Here is a 17,049-nt window from a genome sequence, read left to right as displayed (position 1 = left end):
CCAAAAGCTATTGAAGTTACTCCAGATGTTTGAGGACTCGACGAGAGAGACTTCGAGTTCTTGACCATACTAGCTACTAACACTACACCCATGACAGCGAGCATCATATGCCGACACTAGAGTCTCTCCTGGATCATTCAGAACACATGCAAACCTCCGGCATGGATGATATTCGGTATATGATCGGCCTAAGCCCAATAACTTTTGTAGGTCATCTTCCCGAACCATCGAGCGTTGCTAGGAACCAGCAGTGGTCGCTTCTCCAATCATTCTTGAATGAGTCAACAAACTGTCCGCACAAATTCAAGTTGAGTAGGCATCCACTTCCAGTTCCCATAAGCTCAACAAATGTAGCTATACGGCAAGAACCATTTGTAGAGCTCCCTTGACCCTATCAACCCCACGCGCGTCATCTCTCCGCCACTCATTTGCCATGCAACCCGTTCCATACGATCCCAGTTAGTGTTATATCTAGACCGCGACGCACACTCGGTCCTAAAATGGGTTGCGTAAGAGTTCCAAGGCCTTAGCTCGTAATTGGGAGGGGCGATCTGCTCGGGAAAATCATCATTTCACAAGTCCAGCTTCCAGTCGGTCATATTTGAAGGTGTGCGGTCAACCCGGTCTTTATACCGTCTCTTTGTAACGCTACGACAGCCCACACAAAAGCAGCAAAGCCTACAGATACTTAACTTCAAACGCTATTCAGGCTTGCGAATGATGCGCTATGCAGCAGTGTCAAAGCAAAATTTCCACAGAAATGCACGGCACCCTCTAATGACACTAAAGCGCTCTATGAGACTTTGCTTTAGAACGGATCCACCTTTTGCAATTCTTCAGAGATCATTGTATTTCGGGGGGCTGAGATGGAGAAGTGGGGATTGCTATTAGTTTTCAGGCAGTAGATGTATATTTATGATCGTGGACTTTGTTATCATTGAAGAAGCCGGGACGGAAGGCCGGCGGACGTAAGCGTATTTAAGCTTCTGTGGTAATGCCCATCGTTTCGTCCAGTCCATTCCAACATCGCTGCGCAAGATGCAGATGCCTGGCCACGGATGCCAGCAGGGCGAACTCCCTTTTTACAAGCCCAAAGATGCTAGAAGAGTGCATAGAGGTGGGATAGGTTTCTATTTTTGCCCTCCATCCCATCCTGTACTCCAAATTGCAACGGAATATTGGTTTCGTTCGGTTTAGTTTAGCTTAGTTTCTCTCCTCCTCTTCTTATTGCCTAAATTATATCCACCAATGTTGGTTGTCTTATTCATCGGCCATATTTTAGCACAAATAATGAACTGTTTCAACATCCCTGGAATCCAGCTAGGCCAGCAATCACTAGGATGGCCCACCAACTATCTGTGAGACTGGAATTATCGGCCTTGTTGAAACACGTGAACAGCGTGCGTTCCACGTGAAGCCTCCACGCGTTCCCGGGGGGTCAGCTCTGGAAGCGAGCTGAGCTTCAGGGCCGAACATTCGACTCTCCCTACAATCTCAACAATGCCCCTCCATCACGCAGCCTAATTTACACAACAGTCCCTCCTTCTCTCCGCGAAGCTTTCCCACGACTTGTGTAACACTAGATAGCTGCTTTCCGGATGAGCTGCACAATCCCCTCACACTGCCGGGCAAACGTAACCCCTCCACTATCATGACCTCCGTCTTCTCGTCCATCGTGCGGCCACCCAAGCTGAAGCGCTCCACTTCAAATCTCCATACCTCCGCCGATGTTGACTCCTCGCAGTCTTCCATTGAGAGCGTAGATCCGGACGAGCCAAACCTCCGCGAACTGAACGCCTCACTTCAAGCCCTCACTGACATCTTTCCCGACATACAGCCCGAGGTTTTCCGTGAGATGCTAAGCTCCTTCAGCGAGGAAAGCAGGCTAGAGGTGATAACGGAGACGCTGTTGAAGCATGGCGCAAAGTGGGTGCGTGGACGGTACAGGATGCCGTCGGAACAGGAGGAAGAACAACGGGTAGTCTCGCATAAGTACAAATATCGCGTTTCGGACTCTACAAAGGATACGCGGGGGCATCCGCTCGCTATTGAGGAGACGTTTCGGTCTCAGAAATATCGCGAGGCGGCCAAGGAGGCGCTGTACCAGGAGTTCAAGGGCTTGAGTCATTCGACTATCAAGGCTGTGCTTGCGGAGTACAATTGGAGCTATACGCAGGCCAGACCGACGCTGCTGGGGTTAGTTTCGAAGAGCTGGCGATACTCGATCACGAGTTTTCTGATGCGACGGAAACCGCCGAGCGCAAAGGACCACCCGTTGGTTGTTTGGTCAGGTGCTGATGCAAAAGCTGGGAGGCTACCGACACCGCTACTCATCAAGACCAAAAGCAAGGAACTGAACAAGGAGCTGCATGATACCCTGATCGTTCCAGTGCTGCACAAGCAAAGAACGGAGCAGATACAAGGAGATCAAAGTCTCGCGCACGAACTCAACGAGGCCGAGGCTGAAGAGGCCGGGGAGATGTATGACTGCGAGTGCTGCTTCATCCCCAATACCCTGGAGCAGATGTCGGCATGTGATGTTCAAGGTCACTATATCTGCTTCCGGTGCATTCGACATTCCATCAATGCGGCTCTCTACGATCAAGGCTGGGCGCGAAACATCAACACAGAACGCTGCACACTCAGATGCATAGCTCCCTTGTCGGATGGGGTAGACGACTGTCCAGGCTGTATTGGGTCTCCCTTTATCCATCGCGCTCTTCTAGAGGAAAAAGACGGCGAAGATACCTTTCAAAATTTCAATGAGCGACTCTCTTCCGAAGCACTCCTTAAATCGCAACTCCCACTCATCCGTTGCCCATTTTGTCCATATGCAGAAGTTGATGAGCTCGCCCTCCCCAACGCCGATCTCACGAGCAATCTCAGACTCAGACTACGACCACTCCTCACTGCCTCCCTTCCTCTCATCCAACTACTCTGCTTCGTGGCCATTGGTATTGCCTTTCGGTTCCTCTTACTCTTTATTTTCTTCATCGTAAGCCTAAATTTCCTTCTTCCGCGCCCTCTACCCCTCTTTCCACCTCTCCGAGCCGCCCTCCATCGTATCCATCTCAAACGCCGCGGTTTCCGATTCAAATGCCTCGCGCCGACTTGTTCTCGCACCTCATGTCTGTCGTGTTCCGCTCCGTGGCATGATCCCCACGCCTGCTACTCCTCGCAACTCCAGTCCCTCCGCCTAACACTCGAACGCGCAACTACCGATGCCGTGAAACGCACTTGTCCGAATTGTAATCTCGGCTTCGTGAAAAGCGAGGGCTGCAATAAATTAGTTTGTCTGTGTGGGTATAGTATGTGTTATGTTTGTCGTGAAGGACTTGCGATTCAGGGGTATTCGCATTTCTGTCAGCATTTCCGCGAGCGGCCGGGGGAAAATTGTAAGCAGTGTGAGCGCTGCGATTTATATCGCGTTGAGGATGAGGAGAAAGTGGTGAAGCGGGCGAGGGAGAGGGCGGAGAGGGAGTGGTGGGACAAGCAGGGTGATGGCGCGGGAGAGGGACTAAAAGTCGGTGTTGGGAGAGGGCTGAAAGAGTGGCAGGTAGGTGGGAGTGATGGGGGGTTTTGGAATTGGAAGAAACTGGAGCGTTGGTTGGAGAAGGTGTTGGATGTTATTGTAGTATGAATTTTCCTGAGGCTTTGGCGTTGGCTTTGGCTTTGGGTTGGTGTTTGTGGGGAGATGGGAAGACCACAGCGCCTAGACGAGAGGCATGATAAGATACCCCAATCTCTACTTCTTCCGCGTAGCAGATTTCTAATGATATTAATCATTGCATTCAATATCACTTTCGCGAATTCATGTTAGACTTTGTGCAATATATTTGGATGTCGCGGCGAATGGAGGGAAAGGGAAGGAACGTCTTTCAGATCCTCTGACCTCTAGCCTATGCTAAGCGGCTCCTAGAATTGTGTTCAAATCAAGTCTCGCATGTAACACTTCTACATAAAAACACTGGTGCTGGATCCAATGGTCAATTACGGATTCGAAACTTACCCGGCAACTCTAGCGCATACCCATCTGCGAATGAACGACTTAAACACACACCAAAGCACGATTTAACAAGCAGCTCATATCCTTACTCTCAGGAGCATATCATCAAGTCCTTTCCTCGGAATCTCACTCAATGAAAGAAGAGCATCTATGCTTTTTAATGACGGCAACTTGCACCACTACAAGAAACACACAGCCTCCAAACTTACAGTTTTCTTACCCAAGCTCACAACGCCTCGAATTCTCTCCCCATATCCAAAGCATAGCTCTTCTTTTCCCAACAGCATGTCTTCGGATTCGAATTTACGAACCGAATAATTCCACTCCAACCCTTCTCTCCTCATCCACAATTACTCACTCTAATGCCGTCCAAAGGAATAACAGGAATTTAGAAACAGAGCCATTTGCGACATGGAACATCGTTAGAGTGAGCACGTATAGCCCAAACCTAGCATAAATTCGATATACTGACACGAACTCCCCCCAAAAAGCGAAAAGGGGAAAGCCCCACGGAACAGGAAGGGGGAGGGGGCGGACAATTTTCTCAGAACTAGTGGAGATGCATGGTGAGTCTTTCAATGGCATCCGATCCCGGAGCGGAATACGCATCCGCTTCGATTGCTAAGCTGTTGGCAAGGGGTTGCTTAATAGCGGAAGACTACAATATGGGCGGAATGTTGGCTTTTTCGTCGCTGGGGCTGTGATATGAATGCGGTTTGACTTTTGGTGTGTTTGCGTGCTGTTTGGAACATGAGAGAGAGCATGGGATGCACGCATGGGCTCTTTGGTCGTAGAATCATAGGAAGCATTGACTTTGATTTTAGTGTATTGACAAGCCGTGGTTCTGGAGGAGAGAAAGATGGCGAGTTCGGGGGCGCAACTCCTTCAATTGTTTTCGTAAAGTTAAGTGAGATGATTCTCCCCCAGACATGATCGTTTGGTGGTAGGTGTCCCATTGCCGTATGTCTAGGAGGAATTGGCTGTCTGCCATGTTGTAGCCGTGTATGTACTTTTCGGAGACATAGAATAGAAACAGGATTTCCAACCTCGGGTTTCTAACCGGCCAAGAACGTTCTATATGTATATTTTATTCCTGAGCGAGAGATTGTGTGTGTAAAGGGAAACAGCAGGATCGAATTGATGGTGGTTAATATAGGTGGGGGAGGGAAGAGGGGTAGGTAAGTAAGCCAAGTGAGATGGGAGAGAATAAGTTACGTGTGAAGGTTGGGGGGGTTCCGGAGCGGTTGGAGAACCTATACTCGCCTGATGAGTTCTCGATCTGCACACAAAAAGCGAGGAATATGTTTGAGGTATTACGGGTTCCTATATGAGCACAAGCTTATAATAGCCTTGGTTGGGTATTGACACAAACATCAACTCCATCACATGCTTCCTTGCCCCACCGTACCCCTCCAGGGATATCAAGACGCCATTCCTTCATGCACCATTCCTCACGCGTACTCAAAACTGTCCACTTTCCCTTCTTCCAGCACCCAAGCCAGCATACCGCTTACTGAACCGATCAGGAACGACCGAAGCCCCTCCGTCTCCACCCGTGAAGCCACCCGGTGTACTCATCCTCTTCAGTGGGCTTCCCTCCCTCTTTGTTGAACTTCCTTCTCTCCTCTTCTCGCCAGCTCCACCCAGACTCTCGCGACCCCGGGATCTCTCATCTCGGAGGAAGTTGGTGCTCGCGGCTTTTCGTAACGGAGAGGCGGCGTGGGTGTATACGCCTAAGCTGCCTCCATCTCCATTACCGACTTGAGCGGGGCGGAACTGAGGTTGACGGAATGGGTTTGGGGTGTTGGATTGGCGGATGGGAGAGGAGAAGTCGGTTCCCGTTGTGGCTACTGAAGATGGCACATAGCTCCCGTTTTGCGTAGGCCGCAGAGATGGCGTTTGAGTACTTGAGCCTGTCGGCCTTGTATTTGGGATTGAGCCAAGGTTATTAGGATCGTATTGGGAGGAATAAGCCTGATTAGGATTCGTGCGGAAGCCGCGATTGATGACGGTTGTGGGGGTGAAGGTATCGACCTCCGATGCGAGTTCGGTTCGGCCGGGGCCTGAGTCTCGAGTGCGGGGCTTGGGAATTGTTTGGATTCCGACGTCTCGGCAAGGTTTCTGGAGGATGGGGTGTACGAATTTTGTGTCGTATTCGTGGAGGACTTCGCGGTGGATGATGGCGGAGTCCTTGGCCTGCTGAGAGAAGGAGATTTGGAGGTAGAGCATTTGGGCGGTTAGAATCCCCCCGATTATGACTGTTGTGACAACCTTGACGCTCGGCTGGGGGTCTAGGGGGGCGACTGGGAGATTGAAGTAGTAGAGAATGACGTGTAAAGGACTGAATAGACAGAACAGCTGCAGGCAGAGAGGGTTGGGGTCCCAGACGGCGATCTCCCAAACATCTCTTGCGGCATCGGGATGAGCGCGGGATTCGGCTGATGTAGACGCGATGAAGTTTAGCAAGAAGCGGAATGGGGATGAAGATAAGGGAGAGGAGTCAACGTGCACGCGGTGTGCAGAAGGAGTGGAGGGATTGGTTTCAATAGGTTGTTCGAAGAGGCGGTAGTGGCGCTTGCGGAAGAATGTGTAGAAGGCGTTCAGAAAGGACAGGATTGAGAGAGAGAGGACGACGAAGTTCATCTGGAGAAGTTAGCGTGGCGATAGTCGGTGGGGAAGGGGAAGGGGAAGGGGAAGGGGGAAATAGACAGGCCAACTTACGATCGAGCTCAACCACCCGCTGCTCTTCCTCTGGTAATCTCCAAACACATCGTCGCCTGTGGGGCTCGGCCGGCTAGAGTTTGCCCTTGCGACCATGAAGAAGACGTTCATAGCCAGGCCTAGAGAAGAAGCATAGCTCTTCGCGAAGTCGTCCCAATCGTTACTGTTCAGCTCTTCCGACGCCCACATCAGCCAGTCCCAGGGGTCCAGGTAGGCTTTGATGCGCTCAGCGAGCGGCTCTCGTCGGACCAGGCGGGGCATAGTTGAATGTGTGTATAGAGAGGTCGTGGTTGAAGGAAGGAGAGAAGACGACCTTGCGAAGTTTATCAGCGGAGACAATATATCGCCGCCCTGCGAACGAGACAGTCACGGCATGCCGTGGCGAGTGTCGTTGGCGTGAAAGGCAACCCAAATCTTGGGTGGTAAACAATCAACGGCGGCCAACCCGACGTTTCCCCGAGCTGGAGCTTGGCCCTGGAGCTGGAGCTTTGTCCCGCCATGACGACGACCACTGCTCTCGCACCCCTGCCCTTCCCTGCCCTGCCCTGCCTGCCCTCCCCTCCACCAAGCTGTGCACACCCATCAACACGCCATGTCTGCCTCCACGGCTGCATACAAGGACCGCCAATTCCTCGCCGTCATCGGCGACGAGGTATAATGGCCTTCCCTTATCCTCCTCAAGCCCCGGCTCACCAACAACCCCCCTAGGATACCGTTACCGGCATGCTTCTGGCAGGCGTCGGAGTAAGTCTCGCCCTCTGATACTGGCCCGATAAGACACTGAATACCAGTCCAGCATGTCACGCAACCTCCAGACTCCCAGAAGAACTTTATTGTCGTCGATGCAAAGACGGAGAACTCGGCCATCGAGGCAGCCTTCGACCGCTTCACTGTCGAGCGGAAGGACATTGCAATCTTACTCATAAATCAGCACGTGCGGCTCCCCCCCCCCCAACTTTCCCGGGGCATATCATTGGTGTCAAAACTGGGCTCCATAGCTGACATTCGGCAGATCGCTGAACGAATAAGGCATCGCGTCGAGACCTACACGGCAGCATTCCCCTCCCTCCTCGAGATACCTTCCAAAGACCATCCCTATGACCCAGAGAAGGACAGTGTACTGAAGCGAGTGAGGAGATTGTTTGGAGAGTAGGCATGGAGGGTCCCAGTTGGAAGCCTGTCTTGTGCCGGCTCGGTGGTAGACTTGGCGCGAAAGTATATATACTGCAAGGATCACACTGCAAAGATTACACTGCAAACATATCCAAATCACTGCAGTAGAGTGCGGTTCAAAGGAGAAACGTCCATTGACGTTCGCGTCCATAATGATGAATACCAAATACAAGCACAGAGCTCGAACCGCTGTCGCTGTGGTCTCGAATCCGCTCAAAGAGAGAGTTTGAAATGCAACATAATCCGTACACAACCTCTCCCGCACTCTGCCAATAACTGGAAGTCCGTCAATTAAAGCTCGTTCCTATTCATGTACGGCCGGTTCTGCAATATATTTACACCCGGCCCGGATAACTGAAATTTCCGTTTCCCAACTTGAAATGATCTATTACTCTCAGATACGCATCCACCATCGCCCGCTCTCGCACCGCCGTGGAGGGTTTACCGATGGAAGGCAATGGACGCAGTCAAGCAGGTAATCTTGTCCTCGTCCTTGGTGTAAACATCAGCCAGGACCGTGTATTTCCCCTGTATGAAATTAGCCAAGCCCACCATGCTTGCATCCTTATCGGAGCAGCGTACCGGAGGGATCTCCTTGGGCAGAGAGACATCCTTCGTCAGCGTCATCTCTCCCTTATCGAGCGGGCAGGCCAGGTCGACGTTATCGATGACATCGCAGAGGTCGCTTTCTTGGTTGATGAGGGTGATCAGCCCGTACTTGACTTGGAGGTGGACCTTGGCGCCCTGCTCCACAGCCTCTTTAAAGTCACCGGAAGCCTTGATGGTAAGCGTCTTTCCACTGGGAGACACGATTGTTAGCGAACAACACAGTATAGACCGGGGGATCTGGTGGGGTTGGGGCTGGAGTTGCTGAGATGGGGAGGAGATGGAAGGGCAGCGCTTGACTGGGCGGGGCAATCGGTGGGGACTCACGCCTCTGGGGGGTTCGGGTCGAGGTCGACCTTCTCGATCTTCAGGATGTCATCGGCGGGATCCTGGCAGAAGTACAGCGGGTTGTCGCCTGGGACCTTGTACTCTTCGTTGATGGTGATCTGGCTAGGAAGCCATGACGGCTTAGCAGCGACCGATACCACGCAGACGGCGGACAGGAGGAGGGCAGTAAGCCTCATGCTGGGCGGGATAGCGATATCGCGCGTGTGCGTGTGTGTGAGTGCGTGTGTGGGAGAGCGAGGGGATGCGGGTGGTGGAAGGAAAGGTCGAGAAGAGAGAGGTTGCCAGTCCGCAGTCGCAGCGATGATAGCCCGCGATGAGGCTGGGGCGACCATTGGCGGCTGCAGTGCATTGTGCTGCACTACTGCTCAGCCTGTCGGGCACGGGCCCCATGACGCCAACGGTCATGCGAACACCGCGCGCACTACTCTTCGTTTGTTGATCACGATGTTCCCCCCCCCATATCTTTTCTCGCTCACCTGCTCGTCGGACTTGGCCGCTGGTTTATCAAAATCAATCTCGCGACTGCTATGGCCTACTCCTTGCTAAGGCCGCTATCCTTTCCTTTCGAGCAGCTGCAGTCCTTCCCCGATCACGTTTTCTTACTAGTCACCCTTAACTCCGCTGGAAGGATCCCCCCACCATCTCTTTCCATACGGATCTGTACAATCTCGGACTTAACGCTGTTGAACCGATCTGGGGTTATATGGCCCTCCGTCAATCCCTAGATCCTCTGTGTTGTGAATCCTCTTCTTCTAACCCTCTCACATTTATGTCCTATGCCACACCATGTCTTCAGCCCTTCGCGAAACTGCCACCAGGTTCATCTCCGCTTTTAAAGACCTTTCCACTGAGGACCACCTTGCACTTCGCACCTCTGACTGCCTTCACATCTTTGCTCCTGCCTCCTTGAATCTTCCTGCCCCGCAGTCAAATGACGCCTTCGCTGAGCACTTAGGCCGCCTCCGGCTTATCATCGAGCATTTTCCTGTCACTGCCAAGGAGATTCACGTCAACGAACCATGCCATCAGGCTGTGATTTGGGCAACAGGACAGCCCGAGTTCAGGTCCGAGGTTATGGGAAAAGACCCCATCGCGGAAAGTTGGAAGTATACCGGAGAATATGTGTTCATTCTAGATCTGGACGACACCTGCTTAAAGATTAAGAGAATCGTTGAATTTCTCGACAGCAAGGGTACTGAAAAACTACTAAGAATGACGGCGAAAGCGCGGGAGAACCTTGAAACTCTGAATGTCGCCTGAGTTTTTCACTGAACATTTTTAATGGACCATGTGACTACCCAGGCACAAAGACGCTGGCGACAACCAACCTTCGAACTTTGCCAATCTTGGCACCAGCCTCGTCCATCCTAGCACTTCCTCAACAATCCCTACTCGAACCTTGAACGCATTTCCTCGTTGCAGAGACAATTTGGAAGCCACACACGCTCGGCCTGCTCCAAGCATACCAATCCCTAATCCATTTCAAAAAGATGTCGCTAGCCATGCCTGGAAGCGTCCCAGCTGAAGTGCAATGGAGCGTCGTGGCTGATGGTGTGGCGAGCGATCAGCCAACCCAAGTGCCTCTCGATTCGAAGGGCCATTTTCACTCAGTTCTTTTTGCTTTTCACGGATAGCACCAAGTTGATTTTGGTGAATACCAGAGGGCTACAAGGCTCTCCATACAAGGCTCTCTATATTAGCAAACACAATACGGATCCATATTGCATTTTAACCATGTCTGATGGCTGCTGTATATAATCCGATCGATGGTGGGGTCAATCATGCTGTCCTTGAGCCAGACTCCTCTTACTCCTAGCCATTCTCATCAGCCTGATTGCCTCTCAAAATGAACTTCACGTACCCAGGAATCAAAGCAACAAAGACACATTCCCCATCCCGCCGGGTCGACGCACAATTTCCTCCAGTCCCAATAGGTGGCAGAGTGAACGAAGTCCTCCTTGCCTTCCGCATCATGACGATACCAATGGTCTTGTTTTCGGCACTCTTATTGGGCCTAATCTACCACTTTCGCGTCGAGCCAACCACATCTAGCACTAGCAATCTCAGCTTATCGTCTCCTACGCAAGCACCAAGATTCATTCTTGTCACTATCAGCGCAACTACTCTCACTACAATAGCTTCTTGGTCGAGCACGGTGGCCCCGCTTCTGATCGTGTGGGCACTGATACTGGCCTCGTACCCGATTGCTCGACAAATACTGCTCGAAAGTCGATGCGGCACAGTCAATGGCCTACCAACTCCATATCAGTTCGCAATCATGACCCGGATGATTCGCAACGCATCGCCATCCTCATTGTGGCAGTGGTTGACATATTACGTTGGCTGGAGAGGCCGAGACACTCAGAGTAAACCTCTCCGAGCAATGACTTCCGTCCTTGCCCTTAGTTCGTTGCTTAGGTAAGAGTACCTTGTTAGCTGCTCTCTCACGAATGCAGCTAACTCTATAGTGTCTTCGTTTCTTCAACTGATACATGGCTCCATTTTCCCACTGATACCATCGCTCTTACTTAGCTTGAGCCGATCAAGGTCTCATCAATCAATGATAGCATCCGCCTAGTTGAACGGTGCTTGAATGTCTCAGGCCCTTTCATGAATTTGTGCACAGTGAACAGAGCAGCGACTGCAACCTTCCTCTACGACAGTAATGAGACCCTCCCTCTGCTCGTCAATAGCCCTAAAACCTCTATGGTGAAGGCACACACTGCTGGCAGAGATGAGTATGCATACCTTGGGATGCCGCCGCTTCCAGCACTAGAGAACATAGATTTCACGGCCAGGACTTACGCTGTCAAGTCAGCATGTTCACCAGTTACCAAAGAATGCTTTGCAGAAGATAGAATATCTGGCCCAGTCGCTTTTTACAAGTGCCCTTTAACCATGGAGGGCTCTATCGACACAGGTCCGACGGATACCATAAAATGGGCCTACTTCACAGATTCTACCGGAGAAAATAACAATACTGCTGGTGGCTCTATCCAGAACCCCTACCATTATGCAGCAATCATCAGCGTGAATCAAAATATTGGGAAGAAGGCGTATGTTATCAAAGACCCGCAGATGAAGTCCGGTTTGCATGGATCAACGCTCTTCGCTGCCTTCTGTGAGGCAACCGTATACGACTTGGAGTACTCCTTCGTAAATGGTAGCATCACTCGCTTCATCACTTCACTAAGCAACAACTCAATGGCCAATATCCTTCAAGGCACCCAACAGTACACCCAAGTGGGGAGTCCATATGTTCTGCAAGCTGGTGCAGTGGCCGCATACAATAGCAATTCATCCACTGAGCTTGCTGAGAAATTCGCCCTCGCATACAGCCAAGCTGCTCTTGCAGTCTCCGTCGGCGCCGTGTTCCCAGCTGCACCCCTTGAAGCCCAACAACGACGCTCCCTCCTAGTTGCCCGAGTTCCGAAAACCCCGTTATTCTTCCTCGTTGCTTCAAACTTGCTTCTGGTCCTTCTCGGGCTTGTACTTACGCTCCTGGCGTTGATTGCGCTGAGGGGCGGCGAGGCCGGGGAAGTTCAAGCCCGGCTCAGCATTGCGGCTATAGTGGCTGCGCACTTTGAAAGGAGTAGGGGTGAGCAACCAGTAAATAAAATTGAAAAGCTTTTTGAGGAGAATCGAGGAGTGCAAGGACCGCGTATTGGGGTTGAGAGAAGTCAGAGTGGTGGATGGAGGTTTGTGTCCAAGTGACAGGTGTTCTAGTTTAGTTCTTAGGAAGTAATACAGCTAGAGGAAAAGCGATCACCGAATCCCTAGAGATTGTGCAGTGCTTGCCGACTATGGAAACTTCGGACTCGCTTTCTTCGCTTCTGCTCCACGCGCGAAGACGCCCCTGGTGAACGTCAACCTTTATATCTTTTGTTGTTAGGGTCGTATACGTTGACGCACCTTCCTATCGAGCACACAATTTCTAATACTTCTCTATATCCACCCTCTTTTGGGATATTTACTTCAGATCGGTGAAAAGCGGATTCTTTCATTGCATGCTTGAGACGAAGCTGAAATTCCGACGACATGGCAAGCACCTAGTTTCACGTTATATCCGCAGCCCGAAAGACTCCTCATTAGAGAAACGTAAATAGTCTTAAGCTCCGCCACAGGTCCAAGCCCTCTGCGAGGAGAGCCTTGTGCAACCCAGTAATACCCTAGGAAGATGTCGCCCTTTCTTCCCTGACCGGCCATCTTTCTGATATCATGACTAACTACTGATTTTCTAATCTACGAATTTCACACATGCACACTAGCACACCATTCATATCTATACGAAGAACGGTGGCACTTATGGGTACACTGCATAGATGGCCGTAGTCGATCATCGAAATTGTCATCCTAACATCTTGACTACTAGAAGCGTACCGGATTCGTTAGGACCCCATGTTAGTTCAATTTCTGCCCGCCGTGAAACAAGAAACGGGGTTGCAAGCGCAGCTCTATGTTGGAAGGCTCCCTTTTTGGGATTCGCTTGTGGTGCTGGACTTGCTAACAGTGACAGACTTGGGCTCAAAAAATCCGAAGGGCTGATAAGGAATGGGTCCAATATACTCGCAGTAATGCCGGAATTCTATACTCAAGCGCTCCCGCAATTTGGAAAACTTTCGTCGGACTTCCACATCCTTTCCGTCGAACTTATAATGGACAGTGTTGTCGAGGCGGTGGGTGGGAAGTGGAAGTCGTGGAGAGGATAAGAGGATGGTTCTGGGTTTCCCGTCTAATACTCCGCAGACTTCAGGGTTAGATTTTCAGGAATAGGGTGGTAGAAAGGAATTTTGTAATTCGTGGTAAATGGCAACTTGGTTCTAAAATTAGGGAGAGGCCGTTGATGGGAATGTTTTGTTATAGATGAGGGACGGGGGAGATGTAGTTGGTATGGAGGCTCCATTTTTGCGGGTACACTGTCAACGTTAGCGGACAGAATAGAATCGGATTATATTAGATAGCTAACACTTAGGCCGTATGCGGAGCTGAGAACAATCTGTGCCACTCTTTACTTCCCCCGCTTAGGGGTGGTCTTTATTCCACTGTTACCTCCACGTCATTAAACGACTTAAGCGAGTCTTTAATTCCCTTATCCAAATCAAACCAAACGTAAAATCCCGCCGCAATAATCAAAAGGAATAGATTCGGCAACATCGGATACCTCAGATTATGTGTCCGATCCTGAATCACCGACTGCACGAGCGGATTAATCCACCCCGTGGCAAGATCCAACGTTAACTCGAGTCCGAAGAAATGCGCTTCTCTCCCGCGAGGCAGCATGGATGCATACATAACCCTATTCGCGGACCGCAGCGCACTGCTCGTCATGGAAAATAGCGTCTGCTCAATCCAGAACTCTGGGACGTATTTATACCCGATTTTAACGTTGTTGCTTATGCCTAATGTGCCCCAGAATATGCAGAAAATATTGATAATTAGGAAGACGTATGCGTAATGTTTGATTTTGAAGTCGAGCCGCGGGAACACGAACATCCAGGTCAAGCTGCCAATGGAGGCGGTTAGCACGGCGGTGAAGGTGTAGACGGTGTAGAGGCGGTCGCCGACGCCGAGGCCGCTGACTTCGCGGAAAAGAAGGCCGATGACTGAGTTGAAGTTGCTGTAGCCGGTGTTCCAGAGAATCCAGCCTACACAGAGTTTGAAAGCCTCAGGGTATTTGGGGATGGATTTGAAGAGCTCAAACCCTGGACGTGTTAGATACGGAGTGGTTTGTTAGGGGGCGAACTTGCATCTTTTTACCGCTAGTACGGGTAGATTCTTTGACGGGAGTTTGGGTCCCCTGACGGAAGGTAGGGTAAGGTATCCAATAATCCCGAATACGATGGTAAGACAACCGCCAATTGTAATCGCAAGGAGAAAGCTGGGCAAATTAATACATCGAACCGTTTGAGCATGTGAGTAAACCTACTCCTTGTAACCGTCAAACGCCCCCGTGCCGCTTGTATAAGTGATAATTACGCCAATGAGCAGAGAGGTCAAAGTCCCGACATTCCCCGAAATAAGACCCAGAACGCTGACCAAAGTACCACGGTTAAAAAGCTGCTTCTTGCTCTCCTCCTCCTCGATAAGAACGGCTTTGCCGTCCTGACCAATTCGCGCTCGTGATGTGAGCCATCCTGTTTCACGCATAAATAGGGGAATGTAGGATGATTCCAATGTTCCATATGCGCCCTGGACAGTTGTCATGCTGACCCATAGCGCCGAAGCCGTAATCAGGTTGTGGTAAGTTCGGTCGGCGAATGAGGTGAATGGGAGTGCAAAGGCACCGAAGATAATAATGCTGATGATCATGAGAGTTTTTCGATAATCTGATCTCGTCAGTGGACATCGGGAAGGGTCTGTGGGGATTTACGCGCAAAGTCCGCGATTCCTGAGAGGAAAATGGTGAGGACGCCTTCCATTGCTCGGCCAATTGATTGCAAGTAAAGGCTGTTGCGTGGTCAGTGGATAGTAATCATCGTGCTTGAGAATGTAAGACTATTAAACTAACACATAGCTGTTGTAGTCAACTTCTCCAGCACCAAATTTCACGACGCATTTGACCACCCCGCGCTTCGCGCATGGCTCATTGGTGCCGGGCTTGTGGCCGAGGAGGTTTGCTCCCGACTGCAGTACAGCCGGGACATAGCGAGCAGCTACACCAGCAGTTGGTCCAGTCTGGGGAAAACTTAGCAATCGGAGGAGACAAAAGGGAGGAAACCTTGAGATCATGCTTACAGAGTAGCATAAAATCATCCATGCTATTAGGGCCTTTTTTGTCCTCAGAGGAGATTTGGGTTCGTCTGGTGCATCCTGAGGAGTGTTTCCGAACTCTTCGTCGCTGTTGCGCTCCACAGCAATCGCATCTATCTTCTCGTCTTTCAAAACATCTGCCATTGCATAAAATGGACAAAAGGATATCGGCAGATTGCTGCGTTATATACCCATACATTGAAACATCGACCTATTGGTTTGTGGAAAATCGCCTTGCAGCCTTTCCTATGGCGACCTCTTCTCCAGCACAAAATTTTCAGGGCAAGGAATACAGCCATTGCTGCAATTCTGGCTGTAGGGTGAGCACATTTGAGTAAATTAAACGGATGACTACCAACAAAGTCCTGCGTCGATCGTTGCAGCAACGTTACGGTTTGGATCCCAAGTGAAGAAGTTGCAAGGGTTCGCAATGCGGGAATATACGCGTGTGGGTGCTGCCGTGTGCGCAATGGCTAGGGCCATTTCTTGCCTACTGTGCGGGCACGGGTCCACGGCGAAGGGCCCAACGTCGTGACACGGGCATGAACACCGGACAAAGGTCCCAAAGGGGCGCCGAAGGCCTTGGGTGGGAAGGATTTTTGGTTGAGCACGTTTCCAGCCACCCGAGTTGAATAAGATGTCATTGGCCATTGGCAACCAAATTTCTCTCTCCATGGATGCCACTCCAACGTCCTTCGCGTTCGTCCCTTCGGCGATGGTTCGCAGCGACTCTGCTCACATAGCAAGCCCAGCGTGCGGTTGGTCATGCTCACTGCATGATATATTTACACGACGCTTTTTCATTGGGTGGAGGTCTCCTCTTGGCCCGTACGCCTCACGGAAGGATCCAAGTTATTTGTAACCTATCAAAGGAATTCCTCCAACACCCACTACACCCAAAGTTCTTTTCTGAGAGCGTGCTGAGGGACGCTGGTGTGGATATGCCCGAAGGTTCGACACAACTATCAAAACGTCTCTACTCCGTAATTGGCAGACGGTGAGCATGCATTCATGGTCGTATTTCGTACCTCGACTTCGGAACCAGCAGGGTTTACATTTGAGCGGATTTCCGAATGGCAGGTAGAGCGCTGTATTGATCGGCGTCAAAGATCTGGTTATCGGTATGGAGCGTCGCGACGTCCAGTGCTGTATGTAGATCTCAGAACAGTTCACCAGTGGAGCAACACGGCACCAACGGGACGATTAAGATCTGGCGATGTGCCGTGCGGGAGGACTTAGTGTGTAGGTGTGGCGACTAGCCGTGCGGGAAGGCTAAGACTTGGGAGCTTGAAAACGTTAGCACAAGCGCGTGAGGCGACGGTGCGAACGCCACCATTGCAAAACACGAAATCATATTTTGCGGTTAGGGGATATTCCAAAGTTTGTCTCACACACTGCGGGGTATTAGCGATGTTAGAAGGGATTCGTAATACGAGATCAAGGCG

At 50.9% G+C, this 17,049-nt stretch overlaps 7 protein-coding genes across 7 annotated transcripts; 4 read left to right on the top strand and 3 right to left on the bottom strand.

Annotated features, from left to right (window-relative positions):
* The first annotated feature begins 1,487 nt into the window (after positions 1-1,487).
* On the top strand, positions 1,488-3,759 carry BDR25DRAFT_278633 (uncharacterized protein). Its single transcript, XM_033687695.1, has one exon. It carries the CDS (start codon positions 1,652-1,654, stop codon positions 3,638-3,640), a length of 1,989 nt encoding a protein of 662 aa, XP_033552728.1. The 5' UTR covers positions 1,488-1,651; the 3' UTR covers positions 3,641-3,759.
* Positions 3,760-5,305: 1,546 nt separating this feature from the next.
* On the bottom strand, positions 5,306-7,113 carry BDR25DRAFT_339847 (uncharacterized protein). Its single transcript, XM_033693440.1, has 2 exons — positions 6,728-7,113; positions 5,306-6,649 (listed from the first exon to the last, which is right to left on the bottom strand). Exons 1-2 carry the CDS (start codon positions 6,986-6,988, stop codon positions 5,468-5,470), a joined length of 1,443 nt encoding a protein of 480 aa, XP_033552727.1. The 5' UTR covers positions 6,989-7,113; the 3' UTR covers positions 5,306-5,467.
* A 132-nt stretch (positions 7,114-7,245) lies between these two features.
* BDR25DRAFT_89216 (vacuolar ATP synthase) lies at positions 7,246-8,114 on the top strand. Its single transcript, XM_033699202.1, has 4 exons — positions 7,246-7,379; positions 7,436-7,471; positions 7,524-7,661; positions 7,740-8,114. The coding sequence occupies exons 1-4, from the start codon at positions 7,320-7,322 to the stop codon at positions 7,878-7,880; spliced, it is 375 nt and encodes a 124-aa protein (XP_033552726.1). The 5' UTR covers positions 7,246-7,319; the 3' UTR covers positions 7,881-8,114.
* On the bottom strand, positions 7,962-9,184 carry BDR25DRAFT_253502 (uncharacterized protein). Its single transcript, XM_033686242.1, has 3 exons — positions 8,834-9,184; positions 8,483-8,699; positions 7,962-8,428 (listed from the first exon to the last, which is right to left on the bottom strand). The coding sequence occupies exons 1-3, from the start codon at positions 9,028-9,030 to the stop codon at positions 8,342-8,344; spliced, it is 501 nt and encodes a 166-aa protein (XP_033552725.1). The 5' UTR covers positions 9,031-9,184; the 3' UTR covers positions 7,962-8,341.
* A 336-nt stretch (positions 9,185-9,520) lies between these two features.
* On the top strand, positions 9,521-10,407 carry BDR25DRAFT_89219 (uncharacterized protein). The gene has a single exon (XM_033699203.1). The coding sequence runs from the start codon at positions 9,641-9,643 to the stop codon at positions 10,112-10,114; it is 474 nt and encodes a 157-aa protein (XP_033552724.1). The 5' UTR covers positions 9,521-9,640; the 3' UTR covers positions 10,115-10,407.
* A 293-nt stretch (positions 10,408-10,700) lies between these two features.
* Positions 10,701-12,568, top strand: BDR25DRAFT_310334 (uncharacterized protein; the record flags this gene model as incomplete). Its single annotated transcript, XM_033691145.1, has 2 exons — positions 10,701-11,272; positions 11,422-12,568. 2 exons carry the CDS (start codon positions 10,701-10,703, stop codon positions 12,566-12,568), a joined length of 1,719 nt encoding a protein of 572 aa, XP_033552723.1.
* Positions 12,569-13,638: 1,070 nt separating this feature from the next.
* On the bottom strand, positions 13,639-15,812 carry BDR25DRAFT_253497 (uncharacterized protein). The gene is made up of 7 exons (XM_033686241.1): positions 15,590-15,812; positions 15,363-15,529; positions 15,225-15,301; positions 14,781-15,180; positions 14,602-14,732; positions 13,821-14,556; positions 13,639-13,770 (listed from the first exon to the last, which is right to left on the bottom strand). The coding sequence occupies exons 1-6, from the start codon at positions 15,746-15,748 to the stop codon at positions 13,889-13,891; spliced, it is 1,602 nt and encodes a 533-aa protein (XP_033552722.1). The 5' UTR covers positions 15,749-15,812; the 3' UTR covers positions 13,639-13,770; positions 13,821-13,888.
* Between the last annotated feature and the right edge of the window lie 1,237 nt (positions 15,813-17,049).

The sequence above is a fragment of the Lindgomyces ingoldianus genome, assembly GCF_010093535.1.
Source record: "Lindgomyces ingoldianus strain ATCC 200398 unplaced genomic scaffold BDR25scaffold_4, whole genome shotgun sequence".
Taxonomy (NCBI): domain Eukaryota; kingdom Fungi; phylum Ascomycota; class Dothideomycetes; order Pleosporales; family Lindgomycetaceae; genus Lindgomyces; species Lindgomyces ingoldianus.
This window is presented reverse-complemented; position numbering and strand designations above follow the sequence as displayed.

Coding starts and splice junctions, on each gene's coding strand:
- BDR25DRAFT_339847 (XM_033693440.1), bottom strand. CDS start 6,988: ATGCCCCGCCTGGTCCGACGAGAGCCGCTCGCTGAGCGCATCAAAGCC. Junction 6,650..6,727: donor GCGGGTGGTTGAGCTCGATC/GTAAGTTGGCCT, acceptor TAACTTCTCCAG/ATGAACTTCGTCGTCCTCTC.
- BDR25DRAFT_278633 (XM_033687695.1), top strand. CDS start 1,652: ATGACCTCCGTCTTCTCGTCCATCGTGCGGCCACCCAAGCTGAAGCGC.
- BDR25DRAFT_253497 (XM_033686241.1), bottom strand. CDS start 15,748: ATGGCAGATGTTTTGAAAGACGAGAAGATAGATGCGATTGCTGTGGAG. Junction 15,530..15,589: donor GGATGATTTTATGCTACTCT/GTAAGCATGATC, acceptor AGTTTTCCCCAG/ACTGGACCAACTGCTGGTGT. Junction 14,733..14,780: donor GCGTTTGACGGTTACAAGGA/GTAGGTTTACTC, acceptor TAATTTGCCCAG/CTTTCTCCTTGCGATTACAA.
- BDR25DRAFT_89219 (XM_033699203.1), top strand. CDS start 9,641: ATGTCTTCAGCCCTTCGCGAAACTGCCACCAGGTTCATCTCCGCTTTT.
- BDR25DRAFT_89216 (XM_033699202.1), top strand. CDS start 7,320: ATGTCTGCCTCCACGGCTGCATACAAGGACCGCCAATTCCTCGCCGTC. Junction 7,380..7,435: donor TCGCCGTCATCGGCGACGAG/GTATAATGGCCT, acceptor CAACCCCCCTAG/GATACCGTTACCGGCATGCT. Junction 7,472..7,523: donor TGCTTCTGGCAGGCGTCGGA/GTAAGTCTCGCC, acceptor ATACCAGTCCAG/CATGTCACGCAACCTCCAGA.
- BDR25DRAFT_253502 (XM_033686242.1), bottom strand. CDS start 9,030: ATGAGGCTTACTGCCCTCCTCCTGTCCGCCGTCTGCGTGGTATCGGTC. Junction 8,700..8,833: donor GACCCGAACCCCCCAGAGGC/GTGAGTCCCCAC, acceptor CGTGTCTCCCAG/TGGAAAGACGCTTACCATCA. Junction 8,429..8,482: donor TGCCCAAGGAGATCCCTCCG/GTACGCTGCTCC, acceptor AATTTCATACAG/GGGAAATACACGGTCCTGGC.